Consider the following 16,107-nt stretch of genomic DNA (forward strand, 5'->3'; position numbering starts at 1 on the left):
TTTATTGATTTATGCTTTCATTTACATTTTAAAAGAATGTCTTTTTTTTTGCTCATTTACTTGATACTTTACATGTCATTGTTTATTTTTTTCCTTATTTATGTTTATATTATTTCTATATCATTGTTGTATTTATTATTGTTATTTGTTAAAGCGGCATTTATACATACATCCAATGAAACATTATATTGTTTTTTACTCGAATTTATAAAATAGAAAACTTCGAAAATAAAGGCAATACTCAAATTTAGACTCTTCGAAAAGATTGAGCCCTAACGTATTGGGTTCCAAATTTCTTCGTTGAATTTAATTATCGAGAATGTTTTTAAAACAAACAAAATAAAAAGCTTGTCATCGGGAATTCAATATGTTGTGTCCTAATGCATTGGATGTGACGTGTTGATTTCTCGAGATAAATATTTTTTTTCTTTCTAAAAATTAATAAAGGAAATATTCAATGTTTAGGATTTTAAGAAATTGTGCCCTAATGTATTGGGCCGCGATTTCTTCTTAAATCTTAAACAATTGAATATTCTTTTAAATTTATTACATGAGTTTCTTGGACAAACTGATTTTTGAAGAAATAAAATATCGTGCCCTAACGCATTGGGTGTGACATTTTCTTCTCCAAAATGAGAGAGTCTTAATGAACAACTTAATTTAACTAAGGATCGCATTTTTCAACTCTCGACATCAGGACACTAATTAATCAATTTGGTATCAATTTTTGGGCGTTACGAGGGTGCTAATCCTTCCTCGTACGTAACTGACTCCCGAACCCGTTTTTCTAAAAACTCGTAGACCAATGTTACTTTTAGGTGATACAATCACACTTTAATAAAATATTGGTGGCGACTCCAATTTTCATCGACAACTAATTTTTGTTTCTCAAAATAAAAGTTGGTTTCAACATTAATGATAATATATTTTAATATTCAGATATTGGTTTGGTATAAGGAGACATGGGGGCATGGGTTAATGGGTTCCCTTCATTTTAAAAGAGAACATCAAGGTGGAGTCAGTCAAAGTGCAAGTGCCAAGCCGAGGACTTAGGAGTAGGACCCGAGAGCGCTGAGCTCAGAAGATGACACGCATTCAGTAACAATACCACCCGCCCAGGCCTTTTCAAAAATTTTAAAAGAAAAAAAAAAACCTTCCTAATTTGATCAGTTTTCCGGTTTCCATAAAAGGAAAGCAAACTGCTAACATAAACCCGCCATCTCCCAACAAATGCAATGCGTCCTGCCACTCAGTCGGGCTCAGCTCCACCTGAAGATGAACCTTACAACATAATCCCCCTCCACAACCTCCTCTTCAACCACCCTTCCCTCCGTTTCCCCGAAGTACGTGCCGCTATTGCCGCTCTACGCACCGTCGGAAATCTAAGAATGCCACCTCAGGCTCAACTGCCTACCATGGACCTCCTAGACTGGCTGGCTCTCTTCTTCGGTTTCCAACGCGACAACGTCAAGAACCAGAGGGAACATCTGATCCTCCACCTCGCCAATGCGCAGATGCGCCTCTCCCCTCCTCCCGACAACATTGACATCCTCGACGTTGGCGTCCTCCGTACTTTCCTCCGAAAACTCCTCAAAAACTACACTAACTGGTGCTCTTATTTGGGCAAGAAATCCAACATATGGTTCAGCCGCAGCTCTCACTCTGATCACCGCCGTGACTTACTTTACGTCGGCCTTTATTTGCTGATCTGGGGTGAATCTGCGAATCTCCGTTTTATGCCTGAATGCATTTGCTATATCTTCCATAACATGGCCATGGAATTAAACAGGATTCTCGAAGATTATATCGACCAGAACACTGGTCAGCCTGCTATGCCGTCGACATTGGGAGAATACGGGTTTTTGAACTGTGTTGTGAAGCCGATATACGAGACAGTAAAGATGGAAGTTGAGTGTAGCAAGAACGGAACGGCACCGCATCATGCTTGGAGGAATTATGATGATTTGAATGAGTATTTTTGGGGTCGGAGATGTTTTCATAAACTCAAGTGGCCGATTGACGCGGGGTGTAAATTTTTTGTTACTTCCAGTAAGAGAAAACGTGTTGGGAAAACTGGGTTCGTGGAGCGAAGGTCGTTTTTCAATATTTACAGGAGTTTTGATAGGCTTTGGGTGATGCTATTTTTGTTTCTTCAGGCTGCGATTCTTGTGGCTTGGGAAGGGGAGGAGTATCCGTGGCAAGCATTGAAAGTTAGGGATGTTCAGGTTAGGATTTTGACAGTGTTTGTTACCTGGAGTGGGTTGAGGTTTCTGCAGGCTTTATTAGATGCAGGGATGCAGTGTAGCCGTGTTTCGTTTGCAAAACTGGGGCTTGGCCTTAGGATGCTGTTAAAGGTGGTGGTAGCTTTGGCCTGGATCATGCTTTTCGCAGTTCTTTATAGAAGGATCTGGGTGCAGAGAAACAAAGATAAAACGTGGAGCGAGGAGGCTAATAGGCGGGTGTACCTTTATCTACAAGTTGCATTTGTTTTTGTGTTACCGGAGGTACTAGCGTTGGCTTTGTTTGTGCTTCCTTGGATTAGGAACTTTATCGAGGAGTCGAATTGGAGAATATGTTATCTCATGACTTGGTGGTTTCAGAGTAAGAGTTTTGTTGGTCGGGGACTGAGGGAAGGGCTCTTTGATAATGTTAGGTATACTCTTTTCTGGGCGGTGGTGTTAGCTACAAAATTTGCCTTTAGTTATTTCTTGCAGATTGAACCCATGATTAAACCGACCAAACAATTAATGGACCTTAGGGAGGAGGAATATGACTGGGATGAGCCATATCGTGGTCGTAACAAATTCGCTGTGGGGTTGTTGTGGTTGCCTGTAGTGTTTATTTACTTGATGGATATTCAGATATGGTATTCAATTTATTCCTCCTTTGTGGGAGCAGGAGTGGGGTTATTCCAGCACTTAGGTGAGATTAGAAACATCCAGCAGTTGAGTTTGAGGTTTCAGTTCTTCGCCAGTGCAATTCAGTTCAATCTGATGCCTGAAGAGCAGTTAATGACTGCCAGAGGATCGTATAAGGCCAAGATTAAAGATGCTATTCACCGGTTGAAGCTGAGATATGGGTTCGGGAAACCTTATAAGAAGCTTGAATCAAACCAGGTTGAGGCTCACAAGTTTGCCTTGATATGGAATGAGATAATTACCACTTTCAGGGAAGAAGATATTATCTCTGATCTAGAAGTTGAGCTGCTAGAGTTGCCCCATAATGCTTGGAATGTCAGGGTTATTTGCTGGCCATGTATTTTGCTATGCAATGAGCTGTTGCTTGCTCTCAGCGAGTCAAAAGAGTTGGTCGATGCTCCTGATAAGTTGCTTTGGAGTAAAATATGCAAGAATGAATACAGGCGTTGTGCTGTGATCGAAGCTTATGACAGTGTCAAGCACATGATGTTTGAAATCCTCAATGTCCAGTCTGAGGAGCATTCCATCCTCTCTGCTATGTTTCAAGAAATCGATCATTCTATTGAGATCGAGAAGTTCATCAAGACATTTAAAATGACTGTGCTACCACAGATTCATATGAAGCTGATAAAACTTGTTCAGATATTGACTAAGCCCAAGAAGGATGTGAACCTGGTGGTCAATACCTTGCAGGCCCTTTATGAGATTGTTGTCCGTGATTTTATCAAAGACAAGAGGACAGTTGAACAGCTGAGGGAGGATGGATTAGCACCTCGTGATCCTGCCGTGATGGCAGGACTGCTATTTGGGAATGCTGTTAAGTTGCCAGACCCCAGCAACAAGAAGTTCTATCGGCAGGCTAGGCGATTGCTTACAATTCTTACCTCCAGGGATTCTGTTCAGAACATTCCAGCTAATATTGAGGCTAGACGTAGAATTGCATTCTTTAGCAACTCGCTTTTTATGAAAATGCCTCATGCTCCCCAAGTAGAGAAGATGATGGCCTTTAGTGTCCTCACCCCTTACTACAATGAAGAGGTGCTCTATAGCAAAGAACAGCTCGTAACTGAAAACGAAGATGGGATTTCCATCCTATATTATTTGCAGACCATATATGATGATGAATGGAAAAATTTCATGGAAAGAATGCGGCGAGAGGGAATGGTAAAGGATGAGGAGATATGGACAACCAAGATGAGAGATCTGAGGCTTTGGGCATCTTACAGAGGCCAGACACTTTCGCGCACTGTCAGAGGAATGATGTATTATTTTAGAGCTCTTAAGTTACTGGCTTTCCTTGATTCTGCATCAGAGATGGATATTAAAGAAGGGGTACGGGAGCTTGGTTCTATGGGGAGAGATGTTGGTTTGGATAGTTTAAATCCTGAGAGGTCACCTTCTCCCAGGAGTTTAAGCAGGGCAAGTACAGGTTTCTTATTCAAAGGCCATGAGCAGGTAACCTCTTCGATGAAATACACGTATGTGATTGCCTGCCAGATTTATGGGGCTCAGAAGGCCAAGAAGGATCCACGAGCTGAGGAAATCCTATATCTGATGAAACACAATGAAGCCCTTCGAGTTGCCTATGCTGATGAAGTTTCCACAGGGAGGGATGAGAAAGAGTATTACTCTGTTCTTGTGAAATACGATCAGCAATTACAGAAGGAGGTGGAGATTTATCGTGTCAAATTGCCTGGTCCATTGAGGCTTGGAGAGGGCAAACCGGAGAATCAAAACCATGCCCTTATCTTCACCCGTGGTGATGCTGTTCAAACTATTGATATGAACCAAGACAGCTATTTTGAGGAGGCACTGAAAATACGCAATCTCTTGGAGGAATATGGGCGATACTATGGGATACGAAAGCCAACAATCTTGGGTGTCAGGGAACATATTTTTACTGGATCTGTTTCATCACTTGCTTGGTTTATGTCAGCTCAAGAAACAAGTTTTGTCACTTTGGGACAGCGTGTCTTGGCAAATCCTCTGAAAATTCGAATGCATTATGGCCATCCAGATATCTTTGACAGGTTTTGGTTTTTGACTCGAGGTGGGATCAGTAAAGCTTCCAGAGTAATTAATATTAGTGAGGACATTTTTGCTGGCTTTAATTGTACTTTGCGAGGAGGCAATGTCACCCATCATGAATACATCCAGGTTGGCAAAGGAAGGGATGTTGGGTTGAATCAAATATCTATGTTTGAAGCCAAGGTTGCTAGTGGGAATGGTGAGCAAGTTCTCAGTAGAGATGTCTATCGGCTAGGTCATAGACTGGACTTCTTCCGGATGTTATCATTCTTTTATACTACTGTAGGCTTTTTCTTCAATACGATGATGGTCGTTCTTACTGTATATGTTTTTCTGTGGAGCCGACTTTATCTATCTCTTAGCGGTGTTGAGAAGGTCGCTAACAGCAACAATAATAAAGCTCTTGGTGCCATCTTGAATCAACAATTCATCATCCAACTTGGACTTTTCACTGCCCTTCCAATGATAGTGGAGAATTCCCTTGAACATGGATTCCTTCAAGCTGTCTGGGATTTCTTGACAATGCAGCTTCAACTTTCATCTGTTTTCTACACATTTTCCATGGGAACCCGTACTCATTTCTTTGGCCGGACTGTCCTTCATGGTGGTGCCAAGTACCGGGCAACTGGCCGTGGTTTTGTTGTGCAGCACAAGAGTTTTTCAGAAAATTACAGGTTGTATGCTCGCAGCCATTTTATAAAGGCTATTGAGCTTGGTCTAATACTTACAGTTTATGCATCTTACAGTCCTTTAGCTAAGGACACACTTGTTTACATAGCTATGACTATCTCCAGTTGGTTTCTGGTCATATCATGGATTATGGCACCCTTTGTATTCAATCCTTCTGGTTTTGATTGGTTAAAGACTGTTTATGACTTTGATGAATTTATGAACTGGATATGGTACGATGGTGGTCTGTTTGCAAAGGCTGAACAGAGCTGGGAGAGATGGTGGTATGAGGAGCAGGAACATCTAAGGACAACTAGCCCCTGGGGAAAGCGAGTAGAGATACTTTTAGACCTTCGATTTTTCTTTTTCCAGTATGGGATTGTACACCATCTAGGTATTGCTGCTAATAGTACTAGTTTTGTTGTATATTTACTGTCTTGGATATACATTTTTGTGGCATTTGGAATTTTTCTGCTTATCTCATATGCTCGGGACAAATATGCAGCTAAGGAACACATATATTTTCGACTTGTTCAGTTCCTTGTAATCATTGTTGGAATACTTGTTATTGTTGTGCTGCTTCAGTTTACGGCCTTTAAATTTTCTGACGCTTTCACCAGTTTATTGGCTTTTATTCCCACTGGCTGGGGACTTCTATCTATTGCGCAAGTACTTCGGCCCTTAGTGCAGTCTACCTGGCTTTGGGATTCAGTGATTTATGTGGCTCGGCTATATGATATCCTGTTTGGTGTTATCGTTATGGCCCCAGTGGCATTTTTGTCTTGGATGCCTGGATGTCAGTCAATGCAGACAAGAATCTTATTTAATGAAGCATTTAGCAGGGGTTTAAGGATCTTCCAGATTGTTACAGGGAAAAAATCCGGGGACATATAATTTGTGGTAATTTATCAGCACTTACTAATCTGGTTCATGGTTTGCTTTTGCCCTGACATATTTTAATTATTCTGGTACCTGATTATTTACTTCCTTTTTATTAACTGTTTTTAGAACTCTGAATTCCAGTGAACTGTCTAATTTGTTAATTTTCACCGTTATTATGCATATTAGCCATGGGTTTTGCTCTTGTATTCTCCTCAAGTTCGGTCTAATTATAGGACTTGGAAGTTTTGATAGCCAACCTATTTTGGTCTTCTTGGTTCATATTCATGTTCACCCTCTTAGTTTCATACTTTGATTTATTGGAATTAATTGGGTTATGTTTTGAATTTGACTGATTATAACGGTGCAGGTAATGTTTTATTGGAGATGAGGGGTTTCCAGAGTTTTAGGTGTTTCGTTCTTGTGGCGAGTAGTAAAGTTTTTGCAGCCTTTTTGCTATTAAAATTCTACTGTATGATTCCTGGCCATGCATTGCCTTTGTAGAAGGTATATTAAGAGTCTGAAATGAAAGTAGTGTGGCTTTGCATAATAATGCAATTGTCTTTCAAGTTTGCCAGGCCATGGGGATATTTGGGGATGGTTGACCTGTTAAAAAGTAAGTTTTGGAAGAAATTGTGATGGATGCTTGTTGAAGCTGTTATTTCCACTGGATATCCTTTATAAACAAACGAGCCTGCAGCCATATATTTGAATTGCTTGTGAATGGTTTTTAGATGGAATATTGAAGACTCAGTGATGGTACGATTGCCGAATTTGCCGAGTTCAGCATGAAATCTTTATGTTCAAGTTGATTGGCAACATTTCTGTTTTGAAATGTGGTCGCCATTAGTTCCATTTTGAACTAGAGTTGCTTCTTAATTGCCAGCTTCTAGTTCTGCAGTTTTGAAAGGGAGTATAGCTTTAGTGGTTGTGTTGAGTTGTGAGGTGGTAGAAATTGTTTGTTATTCTTTTATCAGAAACAAAAAATGCAGCTATTTGTTCATTCATATCATGTTTCATGTAAGTACTTCTTGATCTGTCTTAACGAGACATTGAAATAATTGCATCATCTACTTGACAAACAAAGCATTCAGCATGAATTTTGAACCCTAGCAATTCCTAGAATTCTTCCTAAAACTATACCATTGGTTGGAAAATGTAATTTCAAGTATGGTGATGAGAAAAAAAAACAATAAAAATAAAAAATGGTTATACAAGTGAGGTTTCTCACCTAGTATCTCTAGGAACACAGTTGTTTCAAGTTACCAGTTTGTTGATTAAGTCCTTGGATTATGGCCAATCTGCAAGACTGTTGTATTGTGAGTTTGTGAATGGATGGGGTTTCCCACGGCACAAGCCCAAAATCATCGTTGTACTCTTCAATTCCTTCAACAAGGAATTGCCAGACTAAAGCACCCACCCCAGACCCTTTCTTCTTAGCAGATTTATAGATGATGTCTAAAATAGTCCTATAAAACTGCTCTCTCTGGGATGCCTGGAAGTCTTTGTTCTGATTTGACAAGCCGTATTCTGTGAACATAACAGGCTTCTTCAGTTCTTTGTCACAATCTTCAATGTGCGAACGCACCCACTTGGAAACATACCTTTGTTTTTCTTCAAATCCTAGATCATGAAACCTGCCAAACAAGATTAGATTAACCATAGAGATGCTTATTGAAGAAATAAGAGAAAAACTAGACCTCAGGCAATTCAAACAAATATCAGTGAACAGTTTTTCTTTTATCAAACCATGGATAATAGCCAATTTGTAAAATGAAAAATTTCAAGCAAAGTTCATTTGTGAAAGGCAGGAATGAAACTAGCTTCACAACTTGATAGACTTGATAGCTCATACATAGCCATCAAGGTTTATCATTATCCATGCTTTAGCACCCTATATGATAATAATCCAGGCTTCATTCTGTAATCTGGTACCACAGATTTATATAATAGATTCTTCTTTTGCATGCATACTGAAACGTTTTCGATTTTCATAAATAGTTAGTGAATGGCGCTTACCAATGGTCAGGATATATATGAACAGAGGTAAAATCGACATTTGTAATGTTGGAGTTGCGGACAAAATCAGATCCAAGGGTTGATGCCCACTCCCCTGGATTCACAGCTGACTTGGGGCTTTTAGGACCATAGAATCCTTCCAGGCCAATGGTCAATAGATGATTTTTGTCTATTGATTTTATAAAACCTGTCATCTCTTCTATCCATTCCTGCAATTGTCATAAAAAGCTTTTATAGGCCTTTGTTCTTCTACTAAAGAAAAAGATAAAATTATATAGTAAAGAAAATGACGTTGTGTTTCAGTTTCAAGGAAGTCCCTAGAGTTGAGCTTTGCCCTCTCTTTTTTTGTTACTTGATAGTGTAAGATGTCATAACTTACTTGAAGAGTATCCCCAGAAGGATCAGACATGCAACGGGGTTCGTTTATTAACTCCCAAGCAAAGATGGTTGGATCGTTCCGATATTCAATTCCAGTGATGGTGTTCTTCCTTGTTAGGACAGTCTGGGGAAATGAAATAGATCAAGTAAGAAAGCATTGCAGCTTAGAAGAAATTATATTTTCCTCTCAAATTTCATAGCATACCGTTAGTTGCCCTATTTCTCATCCTTATTCCCAAAGAACCATATTTCTGCTTGTTGAGGGTTGGTCGGCTCTTTTGGGATTAGTCTTCGAAGTGTCATCTGTCACACAGTTGGTCGGACCTCAACAACCAAAGGTATTGTCCCTGGAAAGGTTTTGTCTCCTGTGCTCTGTCATTCTCCCAACATGTGACCTATAAGCCGGATGAGACGCTCATGTTGCCTCTTGGTGGGTGACCTGGCTCTGTGAACCAGTCCCTATAGGGTAGCCGTTCATGGCACATAGGCTCTCGACAAAGCACAGGAGACAAGAGCCTCTTCAGGAGACAAAAACTCTCCTTGAGAGACAATAACTTCAGTTGTTGGGGGACCGGGTCGGCTACCTAGTGGACAATACTTTGAAGACTTCTCCGAAGGAACGAACCCTCAACACTGCTATATACTTACATAGGTAGAAACAAGACCCAGGGATGACCATGTTTACAACAAGGAAACTTTTTTCTGAAATTTATACAGATAATCCTATACTCCCATGTATTTGCATCACAAAATATAACCAAGGGTAATACCCCAGATGATGTTGATAAAATTAAAATGATTCAAATATAAGAGATAAAAGAAAATCCAGAAAAGTTGATAGATACCAAGACATAATTCTTGAAATATTTGCGGATTGATGGGTCAAAGAAGAAAGAATCATTAGAAGAGCTCAAACCAATGCCTTCTTGCCATGCCCACTTCACATATTGTGTCTTTCCACCATATGCTTGCAAGTTATTTACTAAGCTAAGAAGCAACCTAATTCCATGTCGACTTGCTTCCGCTATGACATAATCCAAGGCCTGCCATAATGCCAAAATGTAAAGTTGCTGATCATCATGGATTGAAAGAAAAAAGTGTAGATGATTAAAAATACCTGGAAAACTCGCTCATCAAACTGGCCAGGGGAAATCTGGAGAGCCTCATACCCTCCATCATTGAAGGCCCAAGTTCTACAAACAGTGAGACCCATCTTTGCACCAGCTTGCAGCATTACACTCACCCTACCCCTGCTATTTTCATCCATTGAATGAGCCATTAACCAGTATGAATTCCATCCATTCACATATAACGGTTTACCATCCAAAATGAAGTGACTCCCATTCCTTTCCACAAAACTTAAACTTAGTCCCTTAGGGAGACTACTAAGCTTCAAGTCGCCAAAAGACATGTAAATAAAAGCCACACATGTAGCAAATCCAAGAATTGGGTACAACACCCCATTTCCACCCATCGTCTTTCTATATAATGTAAGCAACTTGAATGCAGAAACTGCTTATTTAGGTACCCTTTTGGCTCTAACTCTAATTAAAATAAAGTTCAAAAGTTGAGAGAGTACGGTACCTTAGAATCAAATGAGAGTGCAGATCACTCTTCACAACAAGTTCAGTATAGGAATTGATAATTTTATAGCAGAAAACGATGCAAGGAATTACAAGCAAGGCTGAGAAGAAGAAAAAAACTGAACAAGAAGAAGGCAAAGAAAGAAGATCAATGAGAGAGAGAGGAGGAGGAGGAGGAGGAGGAGGAGGAGGAGGAATAGTGTGGGTATTAGGTTCCTTGGTTGGTGGTTAAAATCAGATGAGATGGAGACGTATGCAACTGTACTGTCCACCTGATTTCCACACATACACACAGAGACACAGTTTCCTTCAAATTTAATATATCTGCGCCTAAACTACTTAACTGAAGCAAGTCTCTCCATGGGCCCTGTCTCTTGACCTTCTTGTCTGCCTCCATACCAAATTAACTACCTGTAAACAAAACAAAATAATAATATCATCATTATGATATAATGTGATCTGATACCGACAGTCCAAGGCAGTCTCGGCTTTCGGGAAACTTATTGTAAAGGGTTTACCAAATGAAGAGTGGTTGTGATTGCCCAATGACTAAATAAATCAAGTTTAGTAGGTTAACATAATGACAGTAATAATAAATAATTTCACACTCCATCATATCATGTGCGGTGCCGGTGCAATGGGAACTTGGATTCTCTGGTCTCCACGACACTGTGGCCTCTTGGCCTTTTCTTTTTCTTTTCTTTTTGAATCTTTTTGTTCGCTTCCATTTGGCACTCCCATTTTAATATGATAGAAAAATTCTTACGGAGAAACGCATCCACGTGCATTACTTTAATAACTTTTTATTAGTTTTATGAATATAAATATGGTTATATATCTGCTTTTAAGCTTTCTAGTTAGAATAGCCAATCACCATAAAGAAACTGGTTATACATATCCCCCTCATATCTTCTTAACATAGCTCGAACATAATTTTCGAAGGATTTACACAATCTATATGTATTAGGAAGAATTTATGATAATATTTATCATTTCACCACATTCAATAGATTCTGACTGATTTCATCCAAGTCACGAACAATGTCCTAAGTTGACACACGTTGCTTTATTATCATTGTACCCAAAGGAAGAGAACTCAAGTGGCTGGAACCCATGCCCAGTCTCCATTCTCCAATAAATAACTTTCACTACCACGATAAAGAGATAAAAAAAACATATATATATATATATATATATCTAACTCTAACTTTGTTAGGGCTTCATCCCATTCACTCTTCCAAATCCTTAAGTCTAATTTGCACCCTCGCAATATGAAGCGCCAACATAGGCCACCGAAATATTTGTGCTTTAACAATTAGTGTTGTACGTAGGAACAAGTAAAAAGTCATATCTTTACCCTTTAAAAAGGTATAGTCACCTGAAGTGAAAAGGTTGAATAGCTCTTTATTATTCAAATTGAAGTATACTTCAGGAGCAAGGCTAGGACAACATGATAGAGACTTGTCATCCGTCTTACTTGTTGCCTTAGCAATGGAATGATGAATGTGTTTGTCCTCTTTCCTTAAACCTCGTTGAAGACCGTAAAAAAAAGAGGTATTGGCATTGCTTTTAAGAGGAAGGTGACTCCTTGTTGGAAAAAATCCGGTCTGAAAATAGTTTTCTTACACAACAGAAAATAAAAATTTTGAAAACTGACTCGGTTTGTGATATTTATAGCAATAAACCCTAGACCGAAATCATACATGTGTTTCGGATAGAGAGATCCTTGTCATTCTCGGCTTTCAACCAAATGATCTTCTCCACTATTCTCGTACCACGAATTGCCTCAACTGTAGGCTTGATCAAAGCGAATCAAACATAGAAACTAGAAATAATTTTCTCTTCTTTTGGGGTGAAAACAAAAATTTTCTTCTCCAATAGAAATCAGCAGAATTGTTATTCTAGAAAATATATTTAATTCTTATAGAATAAAAGTCCCTCTATTTTCGGGAAAAATAATGATATTTTAAAGTTGTGTAAATAATCCTACCAGTGCCATCTATTTATAAGGAGAGAAGGTAGAACCATTGTTGAATTAGTGAAGTTTATTTCAAATAGAAAAACGCTCCCTAATTAAAGTAGGATTAGAATGGGCAGCACACCCCTAGTATTCCTACTAGGGTTGTAACATCTCGCCCGGTGAAGTCCTAGTGTTTAAGCGTTGTTTATAGAAGTAAAGTATGTAGAGTAAGTTCTGAGTGAGTAAGGTATTAAATTTAGCTAAGTATATGAAATCTATGGACGTGCCTTCGGGCGAAGTTTGTGTTAGGTGAGCTTGATGGTTTGGCGAACTCTCCTATAGAGTATACATCATCTCGACAGTTAGACGAATATGTTGAATCCTTAAAGTTAAGCTCTTATAGTTAGGTCCCTAGTGTTAAGTCCTCAATCTGGAAGAACCGTCTATTATATTATTATTTCTTATTGAACAATTTAGGCAGCCTGATGAAAACCAGTTAAAATGGGACAAGTTACTATAGATGTCAGGACACGCATTTATGATGAGAGAGAAAGTTCTTAGTTATGGGTACCGAAGGAAAGGAAGTGGGGTAATTTAATGTGCCCACTAGGTTTACCTTCTGTGTATTTTTGTATAAAGTCAGCCCTGACTTCCTGAGCAAGTTTATGCTTTCTTTGGCCACCATATTTCCTTCCCAAAACTTTTTCTGCATTTTTCTCTCGAAAATCCTAGACATAAAGCCTACTGGAAAATTTGGGTTAGTTGTACTCAACCAATTCCATCATCGTTAGCACCTAGTAAAGAAATTGATGAAACTCAAGTTATTTCATGGTTTTATGAGGCCTTAAGGTTTCATGTTTTAGGGTTAGATGAAAGTATAATGAAGGAAACTTCTAGATTTTGGGTTTCCTATTAATGTTCTTGTAAACTTGCATAGTTTTCTTATAAAACAATCTAAAAATATTAACTTTTTATATTATACCTTAAGATACTCCCAACGGCTTTCGAGATAAGGGCAAAGGTCTTGTTGTGTAACCAAACTACACGTTTCTAGTGAGTTCCTTTTTACTCTATATGTGTGTATGCTTTCAATTATGTTTGGTTAAAGGTACGTATACCTATCTTGTGAAAATGAAATGTTTGCGTAAGAGAGACAGAAGTTGTTGTCAATAGTTTGTTTGGTATGTCTGCGTGTTAAGCCATTACCCCCTTGCTTCTGAAATGAACCATATGGTCTAAAAGGAAAAAGGAAATAAATTCATGGTGATGCCTTCAACGAAATGAGCATTGAACTGGCAGATCGCGATACATGAAAATGGTAATTTAGCCTCTGGCAGGGCAAGTGCTATTGCAAACCAGATTGGCAAGGCATGACAAAGGAAAAAGAAACGAGTGAATGATATGACTCTGAATGTGGACTAAGGTTTTTGGGTAACAAAGAAGGTTTTCTGTATGACTGTATGGGCATAGTGTACACGCCAAGTGAATAGTGTCCTAAGTATTGTCTATATGTGTTTGGTGTTCACCAACTGGCAAATTATGTGACTGTGTTGGGATGGAAAGGTTTACTTGAATTGTATGTGATTATTGAATTGTTTACCTTTAGGACTCACTAAGTTCTTCGCACTTACTTTACCTTCCCTTCTCAGGCCTACTGACAAAGTAAAGGAACCTCCGAAGACTACGCTAGAGGATAATCATCGTCGTGAGATTTCTAAGTATTTTGTATTATGTATGGCATGGAGTGTTGTCATGATGATGTATTTTTAAAGAATAAACTTTGTATATTTGAGATTAAGCTTTTGAAACCGTAGATCCGATGAAAATTCAGTAAAGTTATTACGTTTTATAATAAGCCCAAAATTATTCAACTTCGATTGATCAATGTTTCGCTCCTCTTATATATAGATATATATATGTACATGAGAAATGGGTAATTTAAATTGTGGTTTGTGCCCAACATGGTTTTGAAGAGATAGTGATTTTAAAATTACTGACGTGCCATTTCTGGATCCTCCAGGTTTGGAGCGTTATAAGGGTTATCGCCCCTTCATATTCCATGAAGGGATTTTGAGCCTCTCACACAGCGGGTCCAATTACATGTACTTCTCTGACTTTTCAACCTAGTGCTTTATAATTTGATCCAACCCAATTCTATTTTCCTATTTCCCAAAATAAACTTCAAAATTTATAATTAAATAATTTTCTCATCCTAATTTTACCTCCAATAAAATTATGACATTTTTACCCTTGATAAAATTTCTGAGAAAATATATTTAATATTTCATCATTCAATTTGTTCACTATGATCCTATAGTTTATTTTCATTTTCAGGCTTTAAAATAGCTCAAAAACATAAACTCAATCTTCCGATCATTTTTTACAATTCCTTATTCATTTCTAAATGAAATCATTTCTCATTTCCAGTTTGAGAAAACCACATTCATTTCCAAATGATTTCATTTTCTCCATTTTCATCTTGGAGAAAAACATAATCATTTCTTGAATGCTTTTCATTTCTATTCATTTTGTTTATTTTGATTCGACAAACGATTCATTTTTGGTTTCAATAAGCTAGCGGCGGGACCGATTGAACATATGCAATTGAGGCTCAAATTATGTCTAATTAAGTTTTCACTTTTTTCCTATTAATTATAAACTCATTTAGTCACAAAGTTATTCCACTATAATATCATGACTGAGCTCTCCTCAACGGTCTACCATTACGAAAAAAACTCGATTAGTGCTTGTCTAATGACCTTGTCATAAGTGTGTTACCCTCATAGAATATCATTAATCTCTTTGGGATAATATTCATTCTCCCTATATGATCCTATTTTATCTCATGGTAACCATTACATCTTCCTTTATGAAAAGTCAATTACTATCAAATAGTAATCAAGTCAGTCATCACAAAGACGAACGACCCACGACCACTTTTACTTTTCATCGACCATGTAATGCTAATAAGAGGATATCATTTAACCATGTCTTGGGCTATGAATTCCATTATTGTGAATGACGCTACATACTATAGAAACCGTGCACCCAACACACTAGCTTTCGGTTTCTTATTTATTTGAACTTAGGCTTTGACTTACATCAAACTGTACGAGTCATGCATACATAGTCTATCATCCACTTAGGATTCAAGTATGCCACACTATGAATGTCACACGTGAATAAATCCATAAACGGATTCAAGATCTATTCTTCTTGGGTCCTGTCCGACGTACTGTCAGTCCAATTAGTCACATCTATGCCTCTATCTTCTGGGAGTCATCCATTCTGATATCCAAGACAAAACATCTCTATAATTGGACTTGATAGACGGTATATTAGTCTTTCAACCGGTTTGCTCATTTCCGATTAGACTAAGGACATGTTTAGGTTTATCTACTAATACAATTTGTCTTTCCGTATTACGATCCGACCACGTAATACCGCTTAGTATTAGTTTAAACTTTAAATAACCAATGAGCAACATTTTCTTCCATTTTTCTTTGCATGCAAAAACCATATAAGGACATTATACAAAGTATTAATGTAATCTATGAATAATTTTATTAACCAATCTATTCGAAAAAAAAATTACAAGTGTACATTGACGAAAATAATACACTCAAGGCATTAAATCCAACATTTCCAACCAACTATAAAACAATGTTGGGAG

At 38.2% G+C, this 16,107-nt stretch overlaps 2 protein-coding genes and 1 non-coding gene across 4 annotated transcripts; 2 read left to right on the forward strand and 1 right to left on the reverse strand.

Annotated features, from left to right (window-relative positions):
• The first annotated feature begins 1,079 nt into the window (after positions 1–1,079).
• Positions 1,080–7,555, forward strand: LOC105783549 (callose synthase 12). Its single transcript, XM_012609076.2, has 2 exons — positions 1,080–6,515; positions 6,865–7,555. The coding sequence occupies exon 1, from the start codon at positions 1,236–1,238 to the stop codon at positions 6,507–6,509; it is 5,274 nt and encodes a 1,757-aa protein (XP_012464530.1). The 5' UTR covers positions 1,080–1,235; the 3' UTR covers positions 6,510–6,515; positions 6,865–7,555.
• On the forward strand, positions 4,165–4,245 carry LOC128036448 (small nucleolar RNA J33). The gene has a single exon (XR_008193243.1). It is a non-coding gene; the product is annotated as a small nucleolar RNA J33 (small nucleolar RNA).
• LOC105783550 (mannan endo-1,4-beta-mannosidase 2) lies at positions 7,490–11,011 on the reverse strand. Of its 2 annotated transcripts, XM_052626100.1 has the most exons (6): positions 10,476–11,005; positions 10,009–10,141; positions 9,737–9,934; positions 8,893–9,015; positions 8,514–8,722; positions 7,490–8,131 (listed from the first exon to the last, which is right to left on the reverse strand). In XM_052626100.1, the coding sequence occupies exons 2-6, from the start codon at positions 10,123–10,125 to the stop codon at positions 7,735–7,737; spliced, it is 1,044 nt and encodes a 347-aa protein (XP_052482060.1). In that variant the 5' UTR covers positions 10,126–10,141; positions 10,476–11,005; the 3' UTR covers positions 7,490–7,734. The 2 variants fall into 2 exon arrangements, with proteins under 2 accessions (XP_052482060.1, XP_012464533.1); XM_012609079.2 differs by having other exon boundaries at positions 10,009–11,011.
• Positions 11,012–16,107: the final 5,096 nt, after the last annotated feature.

The sequence above is a fragment of the Gossypium raimondii genome, chromosome 13, assembly GCF_025698545.1.
Source record: "Gossypium raimondii isolate GPD5lz chromosome 13, ASM2569854v1, whole genome shotgun sequence".
Lineage (NCBI taxonomy): Eukaryota > Viridiplantae > Streptophyta > Magnoliopsida > Malvales > Malvaceae > Gossypium > Gossypium raimondii.

Excerpts from the sequence above, each read along its gene's own strand:
- LOC105783549 (XM_012609076.2), top strand. The coding sequence starts at position 1,236 with ATGCGTCCTGCCACTCAGTCGGGCTCAGCTCCACCTGAAGATGAACCT.
- LOC105783550 (XM_012609079.2), bottom strand. The coding sequence starts at position 10,365 with ATGGGTGGAAATGGGGTGTTGTACCCAATTCTTGGATTTGCTACATGT. Across the intron at positions 8,723-8,892 it reads CTTCTGGGGATACTCTTCAA|GAATGGATAGAAGAGATGAC; the intron begins GTAAGTTATGAC and ends TGACAATTGCAG. Across the intron at positions 8,132-8,513 it reads CATATATATCCTGACCATTG|GTTTCATGATCTAGGATTTG; the intron begins GTAAGCGCCATT and ends CTTGTTTGGCAG.